Genomic DNA, 19,674 nt, shown 5'->3' on the forward strand with positions numbered 1-19,674 from the left:
AAGCGCAATATATAAAAATATGCTAGAATATTTTACCTACTTATTATATTATTATATCGCATTAACTTACCGTGAATATTCCTCCTGAAGTGACAGGTCTGTTTCCACCAGAATGATCCGAAGCTCTGTACTAAATACTCACTATTTAAACTCTTTTAAATAGTCGAATTTGCATTGAATATAATTATAATATGCACTTATATATATTTTGAAGCACATATTTAAATATTCTGTACAACGTCTTTTTTGTTCTTCAATTTATAAATAATACTATTAACACATTACAATTATACTACCGTCTTGTTATCACTTTACATTAAATTTCAACGTTTAAGAATGGGGTATGTAGTTGTTTTAGAATATTTTACCCAAAAAACGTTATCTTAAATAAACAATGTTTTTTACTAAAGATGCAGGGGGAGTCGTGGAATTAGTCCGCTCCTTTCCTGTTCATTGACGTGTTCTTTATGATCTTTAAAACGATAACAAATTCAAATGATACAAATCAGTTTTATTGTTGTTAAGTAGGACAATGTACTATTTTGACGCATGAACCCCACTGTTTATGATATTATCATGGAAAACGGTATGCCGTGTGTTAAAAATAGTTCAAAATAACGTATTTTGTTGACAATGTTGTGAAATTCACGTTATTATTATCACTCTTACTAATTCAATGCTTTCGTTCGATAAGCTAGTTTTAAATAATGTAAAATGGTTTAGTGAATCGTAATTTTCCTTGTTATTCTTTATTCGAATACGATGAATAATTTTATTCATTAGAAACGTCTACTTAGTCACCGTGAACAAATTACAAGTAAATTTCCGTCCGTAAAAATCCGTATTTTATAACGACAATTCTACTTAATTAATTTCATTATATGAATAAAGGTACCAAAGACAATGTATCAAAAGCATCAAAAGTTTCAAAAATTTCAACCTGCGTCAAATATTGCTGTAAAATGTATGATGCTTGCTTCTCTTTCTCAATTTGAAAAACTTATGTAAAGAAAAACCTAGAGCCTTTAATCACCTTTTTAAATTATTATTTTAAACATATTGAATTATGTTAAACTCTTTTTTCTGAAAGAAGACAAGTCAGTGAATTGCTTTAAGACAAAAACATATTTTTAATACTAAAGAGTTTTTGATGTTTTTAAATACTAAAGGTTTTTCTTTACACTTAGATTGACCCAGAGGTAGACTCCCTGCTCAACTGACGACGATCTGCGCCTCCATGGAGAGCTGAGGCGTTGGGGGCTATCATCCGATTACCATGTTGTCGAACGTGGGCGAGTGGGATGAAGCCACACATTCTGGCGTCGTATCTGGAACGCAAAACCTTTCTTGTCACAGTCGGGGTTCCGCAGGCAAGTATACGGACACCGATCCTCTACGCACCTACACTAGTGACATTCCCGTGCTTCAGGGGAGAACTTTCACGCGTGGAAGCCAACGTGAAGTTGACGCTGTTGACCAACGACAGAGCCTACTTCGCGTCATTAAGGTTGTTAAATGTTCTGCTCTAGTGGCTGAATCGGTCCATTCCCTTGGATCAGTACGTCGTGATGAGCGTAGGGAAGACCGCGAAAATTCTCTACTGTCCAGTCCACACAAGATTCGGACTGGCACGGGAGCGCTCATAATAAATAGTTCTCGCGGGACCGAGTTGTGCACCACCTTCTTCATCCTTGCATACCTAGGGTGGCATTCTCCCTTATGGAGACCCAGTTAAGTGCTAGTGGTTGGCCCAATCCCCGTCTGAAGAGTGCTCTCGATCCCTGCCCGATCACGGTGCTCCGTATCCGGGAAACTCAGGCCGAGTGAACGTCATCATGTGTCGTAGCCCCTTTGATTGTTAAACTATTAGGGAAAGCCCGGGCGCGAAGCCCGATGGCAGGCTCCCTCAATTGTAGTTTTAGTTTTATACACATTTAGTAGTAATAAGTAGTGGTAGTTTAGTTAAGTTAGATTAGATCATTGTTGTGTGTTGTGCATTTTCTACATTCCAAGCAATCTTCTATAACTTTTAGTTATTAGTTAGTCTAGTTTAGTTTTTCAGTTTAAGTAGATTGAAGATTGGAAGAAAGAACAATTAAAAATACCTATTAGACAAACTGAGAGAGGCTACTATCGGACCCGGCAAACCGTCATACCGTATCAAAAATATTATAGTTTAAGTATTTATTATGTTGATATCTATACAAGAGGCCTGTCTCATGTCTCCGTAAGGGTGAGTGTATTACGTTCGTTCTTCTAGTGATAGAAATGGGTAGGAGGGTAGTTTAAAACATAATATTATAGCAATATTTAAAATATGAACTAGAAAGTTAGCGTTATCCATCTAAGGAGCTAGGCAGGTAGGAAAATATATGAGCATATTGCTTCTGTAAATTGATATAAAAATAGTATGTCCACTAAAAAGTGTTTTAATAGTCGTCGTGGCCTATAGGATAAGACGTCCGGTGCATTCGTATCTAGCGATGCACCTGTGTTCGAATCCCGCAGGCGGGTACCAATTTTTCTAATGAAATATGTACTTAACAAATGTTCACGATTGACTTCCACGGTGAAGGAATAACATCGAGTAATAAAAATCAAACCCGCAAAATTATAATTTGCGTAATTACTAGTGGTAGGACCTCTTGTGAGTCCGCACGGGTAGGTGCCACCGCCCCGTCTATTTCTGTCGTGAAGCAGTAATGCGTTTCGGTTTGAAGGGTGGGACAGCTGTTGTAACTATACGGACACCTTAGAACTTATGTCTCAAGGTATGTGGCGCATTTACGTTGTAGGTGTCTATGGGCTCCAGTAACCATTTAACACCAGGTGGGCTGTGAGCTCGTCCACACATCTAAGCAATAAAAAATAAAATAAAACTAGAATATTATTTATTTACACCGATGAAATTAATATTAGAGTTGTATATAAAATATATTGGTTGTAAACTCTTCTATATTCTGCTCATGTCTCATGTTATCTTCGTATTCATGTTTTTTTAACGATACCTTTTGACTCTTCACATGTTTACGTGCACTCGAGCCTTAATAACGTTCTAGTTGTCGTTATTTTTCTATTTTATTGCTCTAAACAGTTTATTAGTTCACGCTCTATTCTGTGTTAAATGATCATCGTAGCCCATAGACATCATAACATAGATGCGACCGTTAACCTTGACACTAAAGTTTTATCACTAAATTGTTTTTAGTAAATATATAAATTATAATTTTTGCTCGGATGATACAATATGTAATTCCTTTCATGTAGAAGTAATTCGTGAATATGGGTTATGCAGGTTTAGGATTAGAAAAAAAAAAGTGCCTGAATTTGAACAGCAGCACTGTCGTGTCGCTCTATAGGAAGTACAGCAGGCGCTTTTTTTAATTATTATTTTTACTTAGATAGGTGGACGAGCTCACTGTCACATACTTTTTATAGTATAATGGCCGTCCCACCCTTCAAACCGAAACGCATTACCGCTTCAAGGCAGAACTAGGTAGGATGGTGGTACCTACCCGAACGGACTCACATAACGTTCTACCACCAGTTTATTTGACATCAGCTTGATCTGTATCTAGTGTGTTAGGAAATCTTTCAATGAAACACAAAACTGAAACATTTGTATGAATTTCTTACAAAAAATCTAATCATAATTTAAAATGAATAAGAAATAAAATATAAATCGATAAGATCATGACGCAAATCACAGCTTTGTCACGCTCTGTTCAAAAGTGTTGAAATGATATGAACAATTAAAGATTCCGTATTAGTCTTATAATTTTACATACAATAATAAATTGAAAAAGTGAAGTTCTAATAACATTGAATTATATATGAATTGATAACGTATTAAGATTACATAATCTAATAAGTAGTACATAATCTATTAAATACATATTTTAATTTAAGTTTTATCCATAAATAGATACTCCCATACATTATTATTTTCGGGAATAAATTTCGCGTAGAATTACATACTTAACGTTAACCAGTTTTTCCTCGTTTTATTCATCGAAGGGAACTCTAATAATAACTGTATTTATATTACACATCTATTAATCTCGTGATATCAACTGATTGTGGATACAGATAATTTGTAAACAACGAATTGTTTGGCGCAATTATTAGTGCGGACGTCGTCGCAAATCAAAATACGCTGCGATGAAGACAATCGACAAAAGCTGTTATGGATTTTACTCGTGCTGGAATGTTTGACTCGATGCTCGACAGGATTCAGTGTTAATCGTTTTAATGTTTAGTGAAGTGTTAATAAAGTTTTTGCCGATATTTAATTAACTTTTCGGACATTCATCATGCAACTTGACAATATTAGTAGTATTCTGAAAAATGTTTCGCTGCTGTAGTGTCGAAGACCTTTTGTATCTATTGATACTATTTGTTTTTCTGACAAAGGTATTTTTAATGATGTTTGTGTGACATAAATGAAGTCTTCGTCGTATTCGAATGTGTATGGATGATGGTTCTAGGGGGAGTCATTTTCCGACGACGCTTTCGACCTGCTCGACGGAGATTTGGATTTGTGGCACGAACGAGGAAGCCGAGTGGCCATACGGGAGGATGCACCTACTTGCGAGAGACAAAGTTTTTATATCTGTGAGGTGTGTAGGTATATATAGCCTTTACACTTGTAAAGTATCCGCTTTAAAAGAAATGTTTTGAAGTAATTAATGACTCGATTCAAATTGTGTCTTTTACTACAACGTGGTAAATGATTTTGTGGTTCACGGACATCGGCATTATCGTTGGGAGAGATAAGCTGTCTCTTTTTTGAAGTTGTCTTTTATTAAATAAATAGGTAACTATAATACCCCTGTACGGCAACATAAGAAGAGAACACTTAGTAAATACTTTTCCTTTATATAATAAAGTATGTTATCAATGTTAGATGTTATCTACTAATAAAATGAAATATCCTGTGTTGATACGTTTTTCAATATTATATTAATCTATTAGTGTGTTTTCATTACAAGCATTCCAGTTATTCACACAACAAATGGGATAATTTTAATTAGAGTCAATTAGTAAAATTAGTGTATTTACTTTTATAGCTTTTTTATTGCACTAGTTGACGAGAGCATGTTTAGTGTCAACCGGTTACCGGAGCCTATAGGTATCTCAGGTGTAATGGAAGTCCCCATGGGTAGGTACCATAATATTGCCTATTTATGCCACACGTCATTACGGATCCTCTTGATCCATTAACGGTGCTTTTAGGCACTACAAGCACCGGTCACCGTCCTCGTCGAACCCGTCGCTTGCGACGAAGGGCTCGACGAGCGAATTAACCCACAGACACAGCCCACTGAGTTTCTCGCCAGATCTTCTCAGTGGGTCGCGTTTCCGATCCGGTGGTAGATTCTGCGAAGCACTGCTCTTGCGAGGGTCAGTGTTAGCAACTCTCCCGTTTGAGCCCCGTGAGCTCACCTGCACACGCTAGGGTAAGCTGAAATAGCCCTCAAGGCTATCAGCACAGGTAGGAAAAACAAAAAAAAAATTATGCCACGAGCCAGCAGCGCGTTTCGGCTTGAAGAGACACACAATCCAATTGAAATGTATATCTCATTTCTTAGAGTATATTTCGGTTATTCAAATGGGCTGAATGCCCGTATCAATGCAATAAAAAAAATTTAATGAAAGTTCAAACAGGATGATGTAAGCCTACATCGGATATATAAATAATAAAAATGTATGTTCGTGATAGTTTGCTATAACTGAATAACTGGCGTTTTAGTATTGAGGTAATTTTTAGGAGCCGTTAAATGGAGTTCCTCCAGAAGCACATAAGACTTGTAACTACAGGAATGTAGACTATCACGAGCAGGTCTTCCGCTGGGTTGCTGGTAGAGGCTGTATCATCTACACTCCGAGTTTCCTTTTTGTGGGTGGCGCCAATGCAATGAACACTTCACAGTGTTTCTATCGCAATTATCGAGTTCGTTGCTTAGAAATTGTAAGTGAATTTTACGGTTATACAGTTAATATAAAAATAACAAAGATATAGTAAAGACGCCCTAATAAGCCCTTGCGAGAGAACACAGTAATTGATTGAAGTATTTAATTTCAATATACCTACATTAAAGGTCGCTTGACACAGTCCATTCTTTGATCCGTGTAAATCTATCGTGTGTTATTATTTTAGATTACAAATGCAAGAATAATAATAAATTGTATTAAAACATAGCACGACTTGTAGTTTACACGTATATGACTAGAAAAAGCGCTGTGTCGTAAATGATAAGTTGTCCTGTGTATTTGAATCAAGCGATGCAAACATCTTCCGTCGTGAAAGGGATAATTTTGTGATTAAAACAATTATATATTTTTTTAAAGTGTAATTACTTGTGGTAATGCATATTGTAGGCAGCACGGTTAGGTACTACTAATATTCTTGCCTATTTCTGTTTTTGAAGGGCTGATAGATGATATTCAATAGAATTGAATCTACGGCCTCGTTTTCTTCCATATTGAGTGGCAGCGTCCTGCTGTGGACTACTGGTCAATGTATTTATTATAGTCTCGTAATTTTAGCACCATTTATTGTACTATGCACATCACACATCAGTATCTTGTTCTCATTGTAAATTGAATCCTAGTTTGGGCCCCAATGATCATGTCTGTGATTTTTCCCTGATTACATAATTCATGATTAATTAATGCAATCGTCCAATATTTGTGTACTTAAATGTTCCTAAATTACCTACTAAAGGCGCTTTTATCTACTTAGCCTAAAGAAGATGGTACTTGTGGATGTTATCCTTTCGACCCCAGTTTTGCAGAAGTCGCAAATATAATACGAGAGGCTATTATACCATCAGCTCATGGGCGTTGGGAAAGATGCTTCTACGCTGCCCAAGATTGTTGCAGTCACTACATGCTCGAGGATACTAATTCTATTGGTAATTAAAATAATACATATTGATTTGATCTGGTTTTCGTTTAATCTAAATGCAGTGTAACGAGTAGTTCCTTAATTTTTTGTTACCAACAACAAATATATAGATATATAGATCATACAAAATTCTAAATTCAAATTATTTCAAGTTGGATAATAAGAAACGTTTATTTTTTTAAAGTTACAATAAAATCTAACACCGGTTTCAAAAAGAGCCCAGGTTTACCGCCCGCGATACAAACTTAGCAGGCGTGTTTGTTTCATATATAATGACTATAAATTGAAGGCCAATTGGAGTTAATAATCTTACTATAGCCCTAAGAGTATTTGCAGTGTGATAATTAAAAAAATATATTGTAGTCGGTCTACGAGTATAGGAAGAATTCTTATACTACTATATTATATATTAAAGGCCATAGTTAAAAAAAAATCAATTTTTTTTAAAGATAAAAACGAATGTAGCGTTACCTTTGACGGTTGGACGTGCTGGATGGCTGCAGAAGCTGGTACTGTTTCTAGCGCAGTATGTTCGGAATTTGCCTATTCGAATACAGGGCCATCTTGTAACCGTAAGAGCTTTCTATTTTAAATAACAATATAAATATCGATTCCAAATAACTTTCTTCAACTGAACCGTGATATTTATTTGTTGACACCACTGATGGTAGGACCTCTTGTGAGTCCGGACGGGTAGGTACCACCGCCTTGCCTATTTCTGCCGTGAAGCAGTAATGCGTTTCGGTTTGAAGGTTGGGGGCAACCGTTTTAACTATACTGAGACCTTAGAACTTATATCTCAAGGTGGATGGCACATTTACGTTGTAGATGTCTATGGGCTCCAGTAACCACTTAACATCAGGTGGGCTGTGAGCTCGTCCACCCATCTAAGCAATATAAAAAAAAAAACATAGATAAATGGCATATTAGGAAGCTGCAAAAACCTGTAGACATGAAGGCCCCGTCTTAAAACAAGAAGGAAGTTGCGATTGATGAACAGAGTTTCTTTCCTAAATGGTTAGCGAAGCGCCGACATATGATTGACATGTGACTTGCTCACAACAAGCTATCACCAGTACTAAAAAGAAGAAGAGAGCTTAGGATGAGGATACCAATGCTGTAGGCCGATGATGGTCGGAGTCTCCATATCTGAGACCATTATTATATTAGGCTCTGGATTTATGAAATGCGATGTGGAAAAAATACTTATAAAAATTACAATAGGATTTTTGTTATTTAAAGGATATTTAATGTAAATAAAAACACAACAATTTAGTCTAGTGTTTCTAGTTTAAGAAAATTAAGTCTTATAGTCATTTTGACGCATTTACTTGCTGATTATAACAAATTATAATATATTATTGGATTGGATAATTTTTTAGACTTCAGCAGCAAGGAATGCTATCAAAACGGAACATGGGAAGTCGAATCGATATACAATACTTGCAGTGTCACGCCTCGTTTAGTGCAACGATACAGGTTTCATATCGCCATGCTGTCCATTTCCGTCGCGTCTTGCCTTCCTGCGGTCTTCATATTCTTCTTCTACAAACGTTTACGAATCACAAGAGTTGCGCTTCACAGAAATCTACTGATTGCGATTATTTTGAGGAACACATTCGTCATAATCAGTAGAAATGAGGTAAGTGTTTGTGCTAATATAATGTATTAAAATAGTTTTACCGGCCATATACATATCTCGTATACAAATACTATTATTAACTTTATAAGTTATATTATTGGCTTTTTGACTTTATAAAAGTCGAGTCGACTAGTTTCGCTAGCCTTCATTCTTTATTACACATGATTCACATAGTTCACCTGCAAAAAATTCCTTCATTAGGTAAATTAATTGTGCGACTTTTATGTAGAAAAAATCAACGATAGAAAGAATATTCAGTTCAGTTACTGTTTCCTTCACTTGCGCGATGTTAACTTCAATAGCAGACGTTGATGGCCCACCAGAGAGAGGCAACTCTTCCATCACATCTCCACCGCTTTTGAATCCTTTATACCATGGTAGGCAAGGGCTTCACGGGCTCTGCCCCTAGTATTGCTGAAGACCATGGGCCACGATAACCACTCGCCATCAGGTGGGCCGTATGCTCGTCTGCCTACAAGAGAAATAAAATAAAATGTTTTTGCACAATTGATTCACCGTAAGTTTTGAAGTTCTTGCTAGGGCCAATGTTAGCAACACTCCCGGTTAGAGCCCCGTGAGCTCACCCAAACGCCAAGGAGAAGCTGACATGGCCTCTCAAGGCTATTAGCATAGGTAAGGAAATAAAAAAAGTAATCTTTCAGTAACATTTTTAGTCAAAACAGCCCTGTAGTTAATCTAAATAACAGATGCCACTCAAACACCGCGCCAAAATGGAACGAATGGATGAACAGAAGGGCCAATCTAACAACAACAAAAAAAAGATCATCCATTTCCGAAACATTTTTCAATGAAAATTTTTACACCATACGATCTATTTTCAACGTAAAAAACGGTATGGAATCTGGAATAAAAATACATATATGTTTAAATCTTTCTTCAACGTTAATATTTTATTCATCTCCAAAAGTACTATAGCGGTGTCGTTGGCGCAAACTATCTTATTAAGCCGTGGTACTTGAGAATTTTTTTCAGACTTTATTTAAGAAAATATGTATTGTGTTTTTCGTCGACCATACATTTAGGAATCTTTTAACTTTAGTAAAGCCCAATACAGCGGAAACTTTTGCTTGATGACCGAGTTTTGTTGTTTGCGCATCAAGCAGTTTTCTGTATTTGAGATTCTTTTTTTAATATTTATCTGAAAAGAACTTTTTATCGTAGTCAAAAGGCCGAGAAGCTGTAATGAATATAAGTGTAATCATAATTTATTTCAATGATTGTTGGAAATTCGTTATCTCACGATACATTTTTAAAGGAAGTTAATCATTTCGAAAAATCATGCAGCAATTAATAAATTCGCCCGATAACAATAACGATAACACGCGGCGCCCTGCGCAACTAAATTGTTGAGAAACAAAATATTATTGGATTCGATTTCTCAATAGAATAACATACTGTGTTATTCGGGAGTCAGTGGATAGCAACAATACAATTTGTTGAAATGATGATAGTTACCATGTAAAACGCGATCAAACCTTCAACTTTTACTTATCTAACTTTTTTTCCTATGTATTGGCTGGGAGCTTAAGGAGCTATTCCAGTTACGCGCGGACTGGTAGATGAGCTCACGAGCTCAATCTAACAGTATTTGCTAACAACAGCCCTAGCAAGAGCAGAATCTACCGCCGGATCAGAATCGCGACCCACAGAGAAGATCCGGCCAGAAACTTAGTGGGCTAATAAAACCTCCTGCGTCTACTGATGGTAGACCCATCCCTAGGCATTTCACCGTGAAGCATCGCGTTCTAGTTTAATATATAGAGTCCCCTACTCTTTACCTATGATTGAGACTGATCTTTGTGTTGATATTAGGGGAAGCAATCAATCGTTTACAGATTTCTGAAGCCTCTTAACAGAAAGTGTGCGCCGACCTCGCCTTCTCATCCACCTAAACCATCCTAGACTAAGTACAGTAAAAATGTTTATGTTAACTATAACAATCATTTTGCAGTAGCATCCATCAAAACCCGTCCCCGGTACGGTCATATTGATCGTCAACCGTATTTATCAATTAAGGAAGTTCATGTTTTGTGAATACCTGCGTAATCTGAAGCGAAGCCACCGGTCATGTCACGAAAACCATTGGCCGCTCACAAAATGGATTCTTATTTGCATTACATTGGATACTAAAACTATTCAATAATATTTATTCAATATGTTTTGTATAAAGAATCGTAGATGAGATCGGATGTAGTGCGACCGACAAACATTATTATTACTATAAAGTAATTCAGTAAACTAAACTAAACTAAACTAAAGTATTCAGTTTTTGTGAGTAGTAAAATTATAATTAAAACTTATTTTACGGTTCAATCTCGCGTGTTTTATTGTCAACATAATAAACATTATCATCGACGTATCGATGACGACGTCGTCCGTGACCACAATAAATGTAAAGTATTCGAAGCGTCGGAAACAATAACATGACAATGAAAAACGCGAGATTAAGTGGTAAATTAATTTTAATTACGGTATTACTTTTGTTTGTCAATCGCTATAAAAATGATCCCAAAAGTGGTGGCACTGTTTGTTGCTTGGCGCAATTCAAAGAGATTGATACAAACTATTGCGTCAGTTGCTTTTTGGCCATGTTCGGTCGCCGAGCTTCGAACCTAATGTAATAATTTGTCAAATCATTAAAACTTATATTAATATGTGAAGCAAAAACTTTGTATCCCTTTTACGAAAATTGCGCGGACGGAGGAGTATGAAATTTTCCACACTTATATAGAATATAGAGAAGAAGTGCACAATGCTAATTTTTTTTTTTAATTATTCCTAAAAGATACATTAAATCAATAAAGAAAACATTACACACACTACATACCATGTATTTGACGCACACACACATGCATACTATTTATTGTCAAACTTTTGTTCTCGACGTCTGTTGTCAAATTGAGATTAAATATTGTTTGTCTTTGTTAATATTTTTTATAGTGTAGTCTTGGCGAAATTTGTGATTATAGAAGTATAAAATACAATCATAACAGTGTACAAACTTACAATTCCAATTAATTATAGTCGAATTTCGACTACTGCGGGACCTCTAGTTAAAACTTATCATATCAACATATTTATAAGTCCTTTTTTGCGCTGTTCCACCCGACGACTGATTTTTTTGGAACAGGTGTTAGGGTTTTGACCTTAAAATAATATGTTTAATGGTACAAAAGTCATGTAATTATATTGAATTAATATTAATTTAACAAACAAAAAAACTATAGGTAAGTAAGTACATGTGACAAGTGATAGCGTGGCAAGTACGTGTTGACTCTCAGACTCACAATGTGATATTAAAGACGCATGTGATAAGGTCAGCCACGTGCGCGGAACATTTAGTGTAAACAGTAATTAATAAAAAGAAAATAAAAAAATGTTAGTTAATAAATGTACTTGTAGTTTTGTTTGTGTCTTCGAGTTTAATGTTCAATTCAAGTTTGCGATTGCACCGCGGTTCCGATTGACATTTTTTCAGCTCTATAAAAAAGCTTATTGTTAACGTTAGCAGGCGACAGGCGGCAGCGGGTAATTTCAGCAAATACGAACAGTTCCTGTACCATGTGCCTTGTATTAAACGATTTAATCTTTGACAATTACTTTTGTAACGTATGTTTTACTCCGGTTGCCGTGAAACTCTTTCGTATCATATGTACATCAACAAAGATTACTAACGGTAGATGTCAACAATACTTTTACTGGTGGTAGGACCTCTTGTGAGTCCGCGCGGATAGGTACCACCACTCTGCCTATTTCTGCCGTGAAGCAGTAATGCATTTCGGTTTGAAGGGTGGGGCAGCCGTTTTAACTATACTGTGACCTTAGAACTTATATCTCAAAGTGGGTGGCGCATTTTCGTTGTAGATGTCTATGGGCTCCAGTAACCACTTAACACCAGGTGGGCTGTGAGCTCGTCTACCCATCTAAGCAATAAAAAAAAAGTGCAATTAGCTGGCGAGTTCTTTAAAAATTAAGTCATAGTTATAGATACCAAGCCAAGCGTGGCCGGTTTTCATTATATGTAATACATATATAATTTCATAAATTAACTCGACAGATTTACTTAGATGAACTGCAAAATACAGGAGACACCGTGATGACTATTCACGGACTAGCTTGTCGTTTCCTTGCAATCGGTGAGCGAGTTGCGGGCAACGCTGTTTTCGTCTGCATGCTGGTTGAAGGCATATACCTACACCGTCTCATAGTAGCTGTCTTCAAACAGAAACTTAATATTAAATCGCTTTACGCGATTGGGGCTGGTAGGTTATACATTTATTCCCATTGTGATTCATCAAGAAATATCTGAATAGGCTTACATTAAACCGTTTTTTCCCTAAAAATTGCTGAACTACTACTTAGCATTTTATATCGATGAACCATATTATTAGGTACTTTTAGATTCGCTCTTCCCAACTTTTTAAATTGTCATGTATTACGGAAACGATTGTGAATAAGAAAAGATTCGAGTAACCATCATTACGATAACAAATTACGTTCCTTCAGTGATTGCAGTAGCTCCAGTAATAGCATGGGTAGCAGTGATGGCGGTTCACAATGATCATTCCTGCTGGCTTGTCTACACCATTGAGCATGTGCAATGGATACTTGATGTTCCTAGAGTTGCCATACTGCTAGTGAACACAGTACTCTTTGGAGATATCCTGAGAGTTCTATTGACGAAAATCAGGAATAAAGAAAACTCTCATCAGTTGTAAGTATGAACACTTTTTAGTACGATTCTCTACGTGAGCTCAGTAGTATCTGAAAGAGTTCAATCATGCCTTATACAAGTGTAGTATCATACGGTCTTTTAGCTACGTCGGTGCTTTTAGACCCTCAAGCAACGGTCACCGACCCCGTGGAACTCGTCGATTACGATGATCGAACTAACCCTTAGACACAGCACACGGAGTTTCTCGCCGGATCTTCTCAATGGGTCGCAATGTCGATCCGGTGGTAGATTCTGCGAAGCACTGCTCTTGATAGGGCTAGTGTTAGCAAATTTTCTAAGGCGAGCCCATGGGCTCACCTATCCGTCTGATCGTAGCTGAAATAGCCTCTCAGGCTACCAGCGAATAGGTAGGAAAAAATATCGGAAACATTGCTAATTTCTTTAATCAGAAGTAAAAGTACTTTTGGTAAAAGCTAAGCACGCTACGCTTGTAGGTTGTCAAAATAATTTTTGAAATGCTTTCAGTTTTGGCTAAATAACTAAAGTTTTGTATTTAGTGCTCTAAAGAATCTACTATATACAATGTGGGTTACGATCCGAGATTTGTACGTAACTGTTTCATTTCCCTAAAATACATATAATTAAAATGTGGGTCAATGTCTGTAGATACCTACTAATTATGAATTATTTCAATCTCGAGTTTTTAGCATTGCGTAAGTTGATCAAAAGTTGATCTATAAAAGTTTTATAACCTTGGGAATCCGAGATGTTCTAATGGAACTAACATACTTCACAAATGTTGATAATGTACATTTATAATAAAAGATTTTTTACAATTTTAATAGTTGGAACACCAAAATATGCTTAAGGTTTAAAAAGTTTGCATTATAATTCTAAATCCAACGAACTTCTTTAACTAGTCCTGATTTTGTTCTTTTCATACTTGAGGTCAGCTCTTCAGGATCCTGGATCCCACTTGTTTCGATCACCAAACATCTTTGTGTTTATTTTTACGAATAAAATGTTTGATATACAATACATTTGAGAATTCGACCTCCTGTCTAAAGGGGGGGCTACATGATGAGAAATTATTAAGAAGTCCGAGGGATCCTCTATCGCATACCATTTGATAATAGCTTGACCGACTATTGTCATATTGACATCATCTTTTGACTAATGCATAACAAAATGCTTTCCGCTTCTTTATTCCTATTATTCCCTTCCGTTCCCAGGAGTACAACAAAAGCAACGTTATTCTTGATGCCATTGTTCGGTACCCAGTTTTTACTCACAGCGTTCAGGCCGAACACAACAGATTGTACTGGAGAACAAATTTATTATTATGTGTCATACACGGTGGAGGGGCTTCAAGGATTCATCGTCGCAATACTTTACTGTTATATAAACAAAGAGGTAAGGTCTTGGAGAATAAAATACAGTTATTAAATACTTAAGCGTAATCAGGACATATTTTAAGGGGTTGCTATGATAAATATACTATGTAGTTAACTAAAAGCAGATCAACTCAACAAAATATAGGTTTAGTAAAATCGGAATATGATATAAAACAGAGATTTACCTATTTTGTCTTTTTTTTTTGTTAATGTATGGAACTAAATTAATTTAATCTAAGCCTACCGTCAAATTTAAATAAATAAAAACCACTGTAGACATTATATTTTATCTCTTGTTTTTATCATACAGGTTCGAAGTCTAATCAAAGCTACTTACAAGAAAACTGAAAGTGCCGTAGTTTCTCGTATTCGACGAGATTCAACCCATCCAAGTATGAGCGTTGACCCTAGTTCCGGTAGAAGAATGACGTACAGCACCGGTATACCAAGCCAAGGGGACATCTTAAAAGAACAATACGCAGTTGTGGCACCAAAACTGCACGTCGCTGAAATAATATCTATACAACCTAGTGAAAGATTGGTCGAAATCATAGAACCGGTCTATGAAACTATTAGTAACAGCGTAAATAATGATAGCTACGATGCGTTGGATAGATCAGACAATGATCCAAAGGGTCGCTCTAAAGTTGATGATTATTACAATTTTACCAACGCCTCGAGTATCACTATTGATTGTCCAGAATGGATTCGGTGCGTTTCGTCTCCAAATAGCAGCATTTATAACAATTCGTTGAATGATAATGAAAACAAATATCTTGCTAGTCACATTCCTGATATTCCTGAATCGTGTAACGAAATGAAACATTCAAAAAATGAACAGGCAGAGAAGAACAATTTATCGAAACACGATATCGGTGAACATAATGAAGATTTCGAAGATTATGACGCTGACTTTGAGACAAAAACAAGCGCAGATGACAGCGGAAACATGTTGGAAGAAATAATGCAGTGTATTGAAAATAAAAACGACCTAAGTATACCTAATTTAGACCCGGAACGTCTGTGTCCAAATAGAAACGGCGAAGATAAGATTATATTTTTAAATGAGTAACACCATTTTATTTTGCATCAAGCATCAATGTAAAATGTTTTGTATTGGAATCAATAAATTCAAATTCAGAAACAAGTTTGAAAATAAAATGTTTATTTTTTCTATTAGAGTAATTGTTTTATTACTAAACCAGCAACTGGCAAGAACGAATGTCGATCACATGTAAAAGTAATTCTATTTCAACGATTAATAGTACATGTGTAGGTAAGGTTAGCTACTAAGATACGAATGTTTACGAAATATGAGAAGTAATATGGGTATTTCGGCACACCTGAACCTCCGGCGACCATTAATTGATCTGTCAACTTGTTTGAGATCGGGATCCTTTCAAACGCAGCTTACATAAGTAGGTGGTGGTATGGGCCCGCGAACAGTCGAGTGTAGTTCCTTATGCTGTTAGCTATCAAAATATAAAAATGATATCTAAGCTGTTGGTGGCATTGGTGCTATGTTGGGGTGTACAAAGTTTTCCGGATGGTGCACCTATAGATACCTGTGTAAAGGAGAGGCAGAATCAGCCTAATCATGGACAACACAGAACACAACCAATATCTTCACTACCGTACAGAGTTGTAGCTTCATCGATGTTATTTGGTCCGAATACCCCAATTACAGGTTTGTTTTTCTTTCAAAGCTTATATTTTAGCATTTATAAATTTTGAATTTGTTTAAGTATGATGGTTCATCTAATTTCATAGACATGAGGAAAAATTCCCAAAAAAATACAAGTTAAAAACACCCAAAAATTTTTAAAATAATCGCGAATTCAAATATTACATTTATTAAGTAATTTTATTGCCATAAGTAAGGTTGTAAACAACACGTGATTTCTGCCTCGATTTTGTATAAACATAATAATATTATTATTCACGAATCAAGATTATGTTGGAAAAACAGAAATTATCTCAATGGACATTAAGATTACATGCTCTAGGGCAAAACATGAAGAATGTTATCTTTAGAACGTTTCTGAGTAGGTAATATTTTTTTCTCTGCTGCTTACCCTAAATGTTTCAATTAATTTACAACGTTATTTATTAATACCAATAATAAAAATAAAAATCGATGTTTCAGTAATTTCATTCGTATTCTAACAATACGACAAACCCTTTACCAAAGCCCCGGCTATTTTCGTGTTAGGTTTGTTATGAGTATAATATATCCTTTATTCCAATGCCATTGAGATTTCATCCTCATGTCTCAAGTTAAAAACATCAATGGGGTTGGATTTTCACATTAAGTGGGTCCTAACATACACCAGAAAATTCAAAAATCTTCGCTACGAACAACGTAATTGGCATGATGACACATTTTTGTAGATATCGTACTCTTTACAAATCGACCATGAGAAGTACCATACACATACTCAGTCGACCGGACGTAAGTTTACGAAAGTTCGGGTTTTTGTAGGTCATGCCACTCTTATACTAGTAGATATACCGGTTTGTAATGTGCAATACTATTAGTTTTTAAGGAAAAACGCATTAGATATAGAAGATCATTTACCAGTTCAATTTAAACAAATCCATTTGTCATGTAGAAGTGACCTAAAATGACGTCAGAGTTTTGACTCTGGTCACCTCGAGCCACTTTACCGTAAGCTGTTCTTTGATATGCGTACCTTAATCCTATATCAAACTCTTCTTATCTTCAATTATGAGTCATAAAATATATAAAGCCTTTAGGCCCTACATGATTGAGACAGTTGGATTTTTTTGGAAAACTATTTTAATTTTATGCCGCTTTTTTGTATCGAAACAGTAACTATGCCAATCGATGGGGTTTCACATCAAGATATTAAATTCAAAATCAGCAATTTGTCCATAATAATATGTGCTCTTGTGGTGTATTTTATCTAAGCACTTTTTAAGAAATTGACTTGATTATGATAACAATATGTATTAATTTGATAAATGTCATCAACGTAGATCCGATGTCAGCCACTAGTAGATTAAATTATTGTTTTCTAATTTTATTATGAATAAATGAGACAGTGCTATAAATGGACACATAAACAGAAATTCCATTAATATAATTCTTGGTTATATCAACTTTTTTGTATATTAAAATAATTATTTCCTATAATATAACAGCAGGGAATAAAAAAGACGGGAAAAAGTACAGATGTACAGACGTGTTTTTAAAATTTTCCGCATCTTAGGTCTTTGAAATAGCTCGCGTATATCTATCATTTATACATACTTTGCAGTAACGATTGAAGGAGCAGACACGTTTAAGGGCTTCTTTTTACAAGCCCGCTCCATCGATACTGATCAGTGGATCGGCACCTGGGAAAACGCACCTAATACGACGATACATCCTGAATGTTCGTCCATCACTCATGCTGACCCTAAAGAGAAATTGAGAGCCGTTTTGCTGTGGAGGGCACCCCCAGACGCACAGGGCAGAGTTTATTTCACGTAAGTATTTCAATGAAGAATGACTCGTACACTCGTGTGGTAATATACCGGTGTTTTTTTTCATTGCTTAGATGGGTGGACGAGCTCACAGCCCACCTGGTGTTAAGTGGTCACTGGAGCCCATAGACATCTACAACGTAAATGCGCCACCCACCTTGAGATATAAGTTCTAAGGTCTCCGTATAGTTACAACGGCTACCCTACCCTACTCAAACCGAAACGCATTGCTGCTTCACGGTAGAAATAGGCAGGGCGGTGGTACCTACCTGTGCGGACTCACAAGAGGTCCTACCACCAGTTCTTCTAAGCCCACAGGCAGGTAACATTTTTTTTTTTAACACGTTCACAAACGATTTCAACGTGAAACGAATAACAAAGTAATAAAAATTAAGCTCGCAAAGTTTGTCAATTTGCGTATTATAAGCACACCGATTACTTAGTTTGAACGGTGGGACAGCAGCTATTCAATATAATAGAGGTTTGGACCTCGAGTTTCAAGATGGGTGACAACATTCACCATATGATATCTGTAGGCTCCAACCTACTTAACATTAGATGGACCATGAGATCGTTCTATGTGCAACAAAAATCGAAAAATGTGCCCTTCTCAGTATCGAACCACACTGCATCACAAATGTAGTAGCCGTCTTCTACAAGGCCAAAAGCTTTAATGTTCCTTTGAGATGTAATTGAGTTCTCAAAATATTATGCATTTCGTTTAAAAGATAATTTTAGTGAAACGGTCTGCATGACTTATTATTACGTTAAGAAAACTCTGAGAAGCACCGAAATGTATTCCTTATATTCATTTTTCGTTAAAAATAAAGTTAATCGCATTTAGTGCTCGTGCTTGTGGTATTAACTCATACTTTATAATGAGGTCTTTGAACCGTAACATATATTCCTTTCACTGCAAATGTGTTGTGTAATAGAATCGACGAATCGTTATGTCTGTCATGAGCGTGATTAATGTTCACATGATTTTAAGCCATAGGTACGTTAAGTACCAACTTATCGATTCAGTGTTATCTATTTTTTTAGTGTATGGATTTTAAATTAATAAAGTAGAAAATAATACTTAATTGTTATAATCAACTATATTCTCTTATGAAATTACATCTTTGACTAGTTATATCAGAGGGACATATGTATATGAAACATAAATGGATCTATATTACAAAACTAAATGCTATTATTATCACACACATCCTATGCATATGTTTATCCCGTTAAAATATTTTTTCAGGGGAACTGTACTGAAGAACTACAGCACGTTTTGGTCTAATCTCATAGCAGAGGCGCCTCAAGATGCAGCACAACTCCAAATATTGGGCTGAACGTAGACACACAATTTGAATGAGTTCAATTTTGTATATATTTTTTTTCAGTTACGTTACCTTAATTATCTTCTATGACGTCACGTTTCAAATAATGTATTAACTGAATGCAAAAAAAGTAATTTAACGAACTGAACTGAGTTTATTTAACAACCAAAGACTTAAGGTTTTAATTTTGTGTTCGTTTTCAGCTTGGAACTGGA

At 35.9% G+C, this 19,674-nt stretch overlaps 2 protein-coding genes across 2 annotated transcripts; both read left to right on the plus strand.

Moving 5' to 3' along the window:
• Positions 1 to 4,048: 4,048 nt before the first annotated feature.
• NGR-B3 (neuropeptide receptor B3) lies at positions 4,049 to 15,765 on the plus strand. The gene is made up of 10 exons (XM_028175251.2): positions 4,049 to 4,413; positions 4,488 to 4,619; positions 5,771 to 5,971; positions 6,746 to 6,917; positions 7,360 to 7,482; positions 8,293 to 8,552; positions 12,631 to 12,835; positions 13,080 to 13,287; positions 14,481 to 14,661; positions 14,953 to 15,765. The coding sequence occupies exons 1-10, from the start codon at positions 4,348 to 4,350 to the stop codon at positions 15,712 to 15,714; spliced, it is 2,310 nt and encodes a 769-aa protein (XP_028031052.2). The 5' UTR covers positions 4,049 to 4,347; the 3' UTR covers positions 15,715 to 15,765.
• Positions 15,766 to 15,899: 134 nt separating this feature from the next.
• On the plus strand, positions 15,900 to 19,602 carry LOC114243693 (putative defense protein 3). The gene is made up of 3 exons (XM_028175278.2): positions 15,900 to 16,329; positions 17,924 to 18,134; positions 19,381 to 19,602. Exons 1-3 carry the CDS (start codon positions 16,131 to 16,133, stop codon positions 19,469 to 19,471), a joined length of 501 nt encoding a protein of 166 aa, XP_028031079.2. The 5' UTR covers positions 15,900 to 16,130; the 3' UTR covers positions 19,472 to 19,602.
• Positions 19,603 to 19,674: the final 72 nt, after the last annotated feature.

The sequence above is a fragment of the Bombyx mandarina genome, chromosome 09, assembly GCF_030267445.1.
Source record: "Bombyx mandarina strain Sakado chromosome 09, ASM3026744v2".
NCBI lineage: Eukaryota > Metazoa > Arthropoda > Insecta > Lepidoptera > Bombycidae > Bombyx > Bombyx mandarina.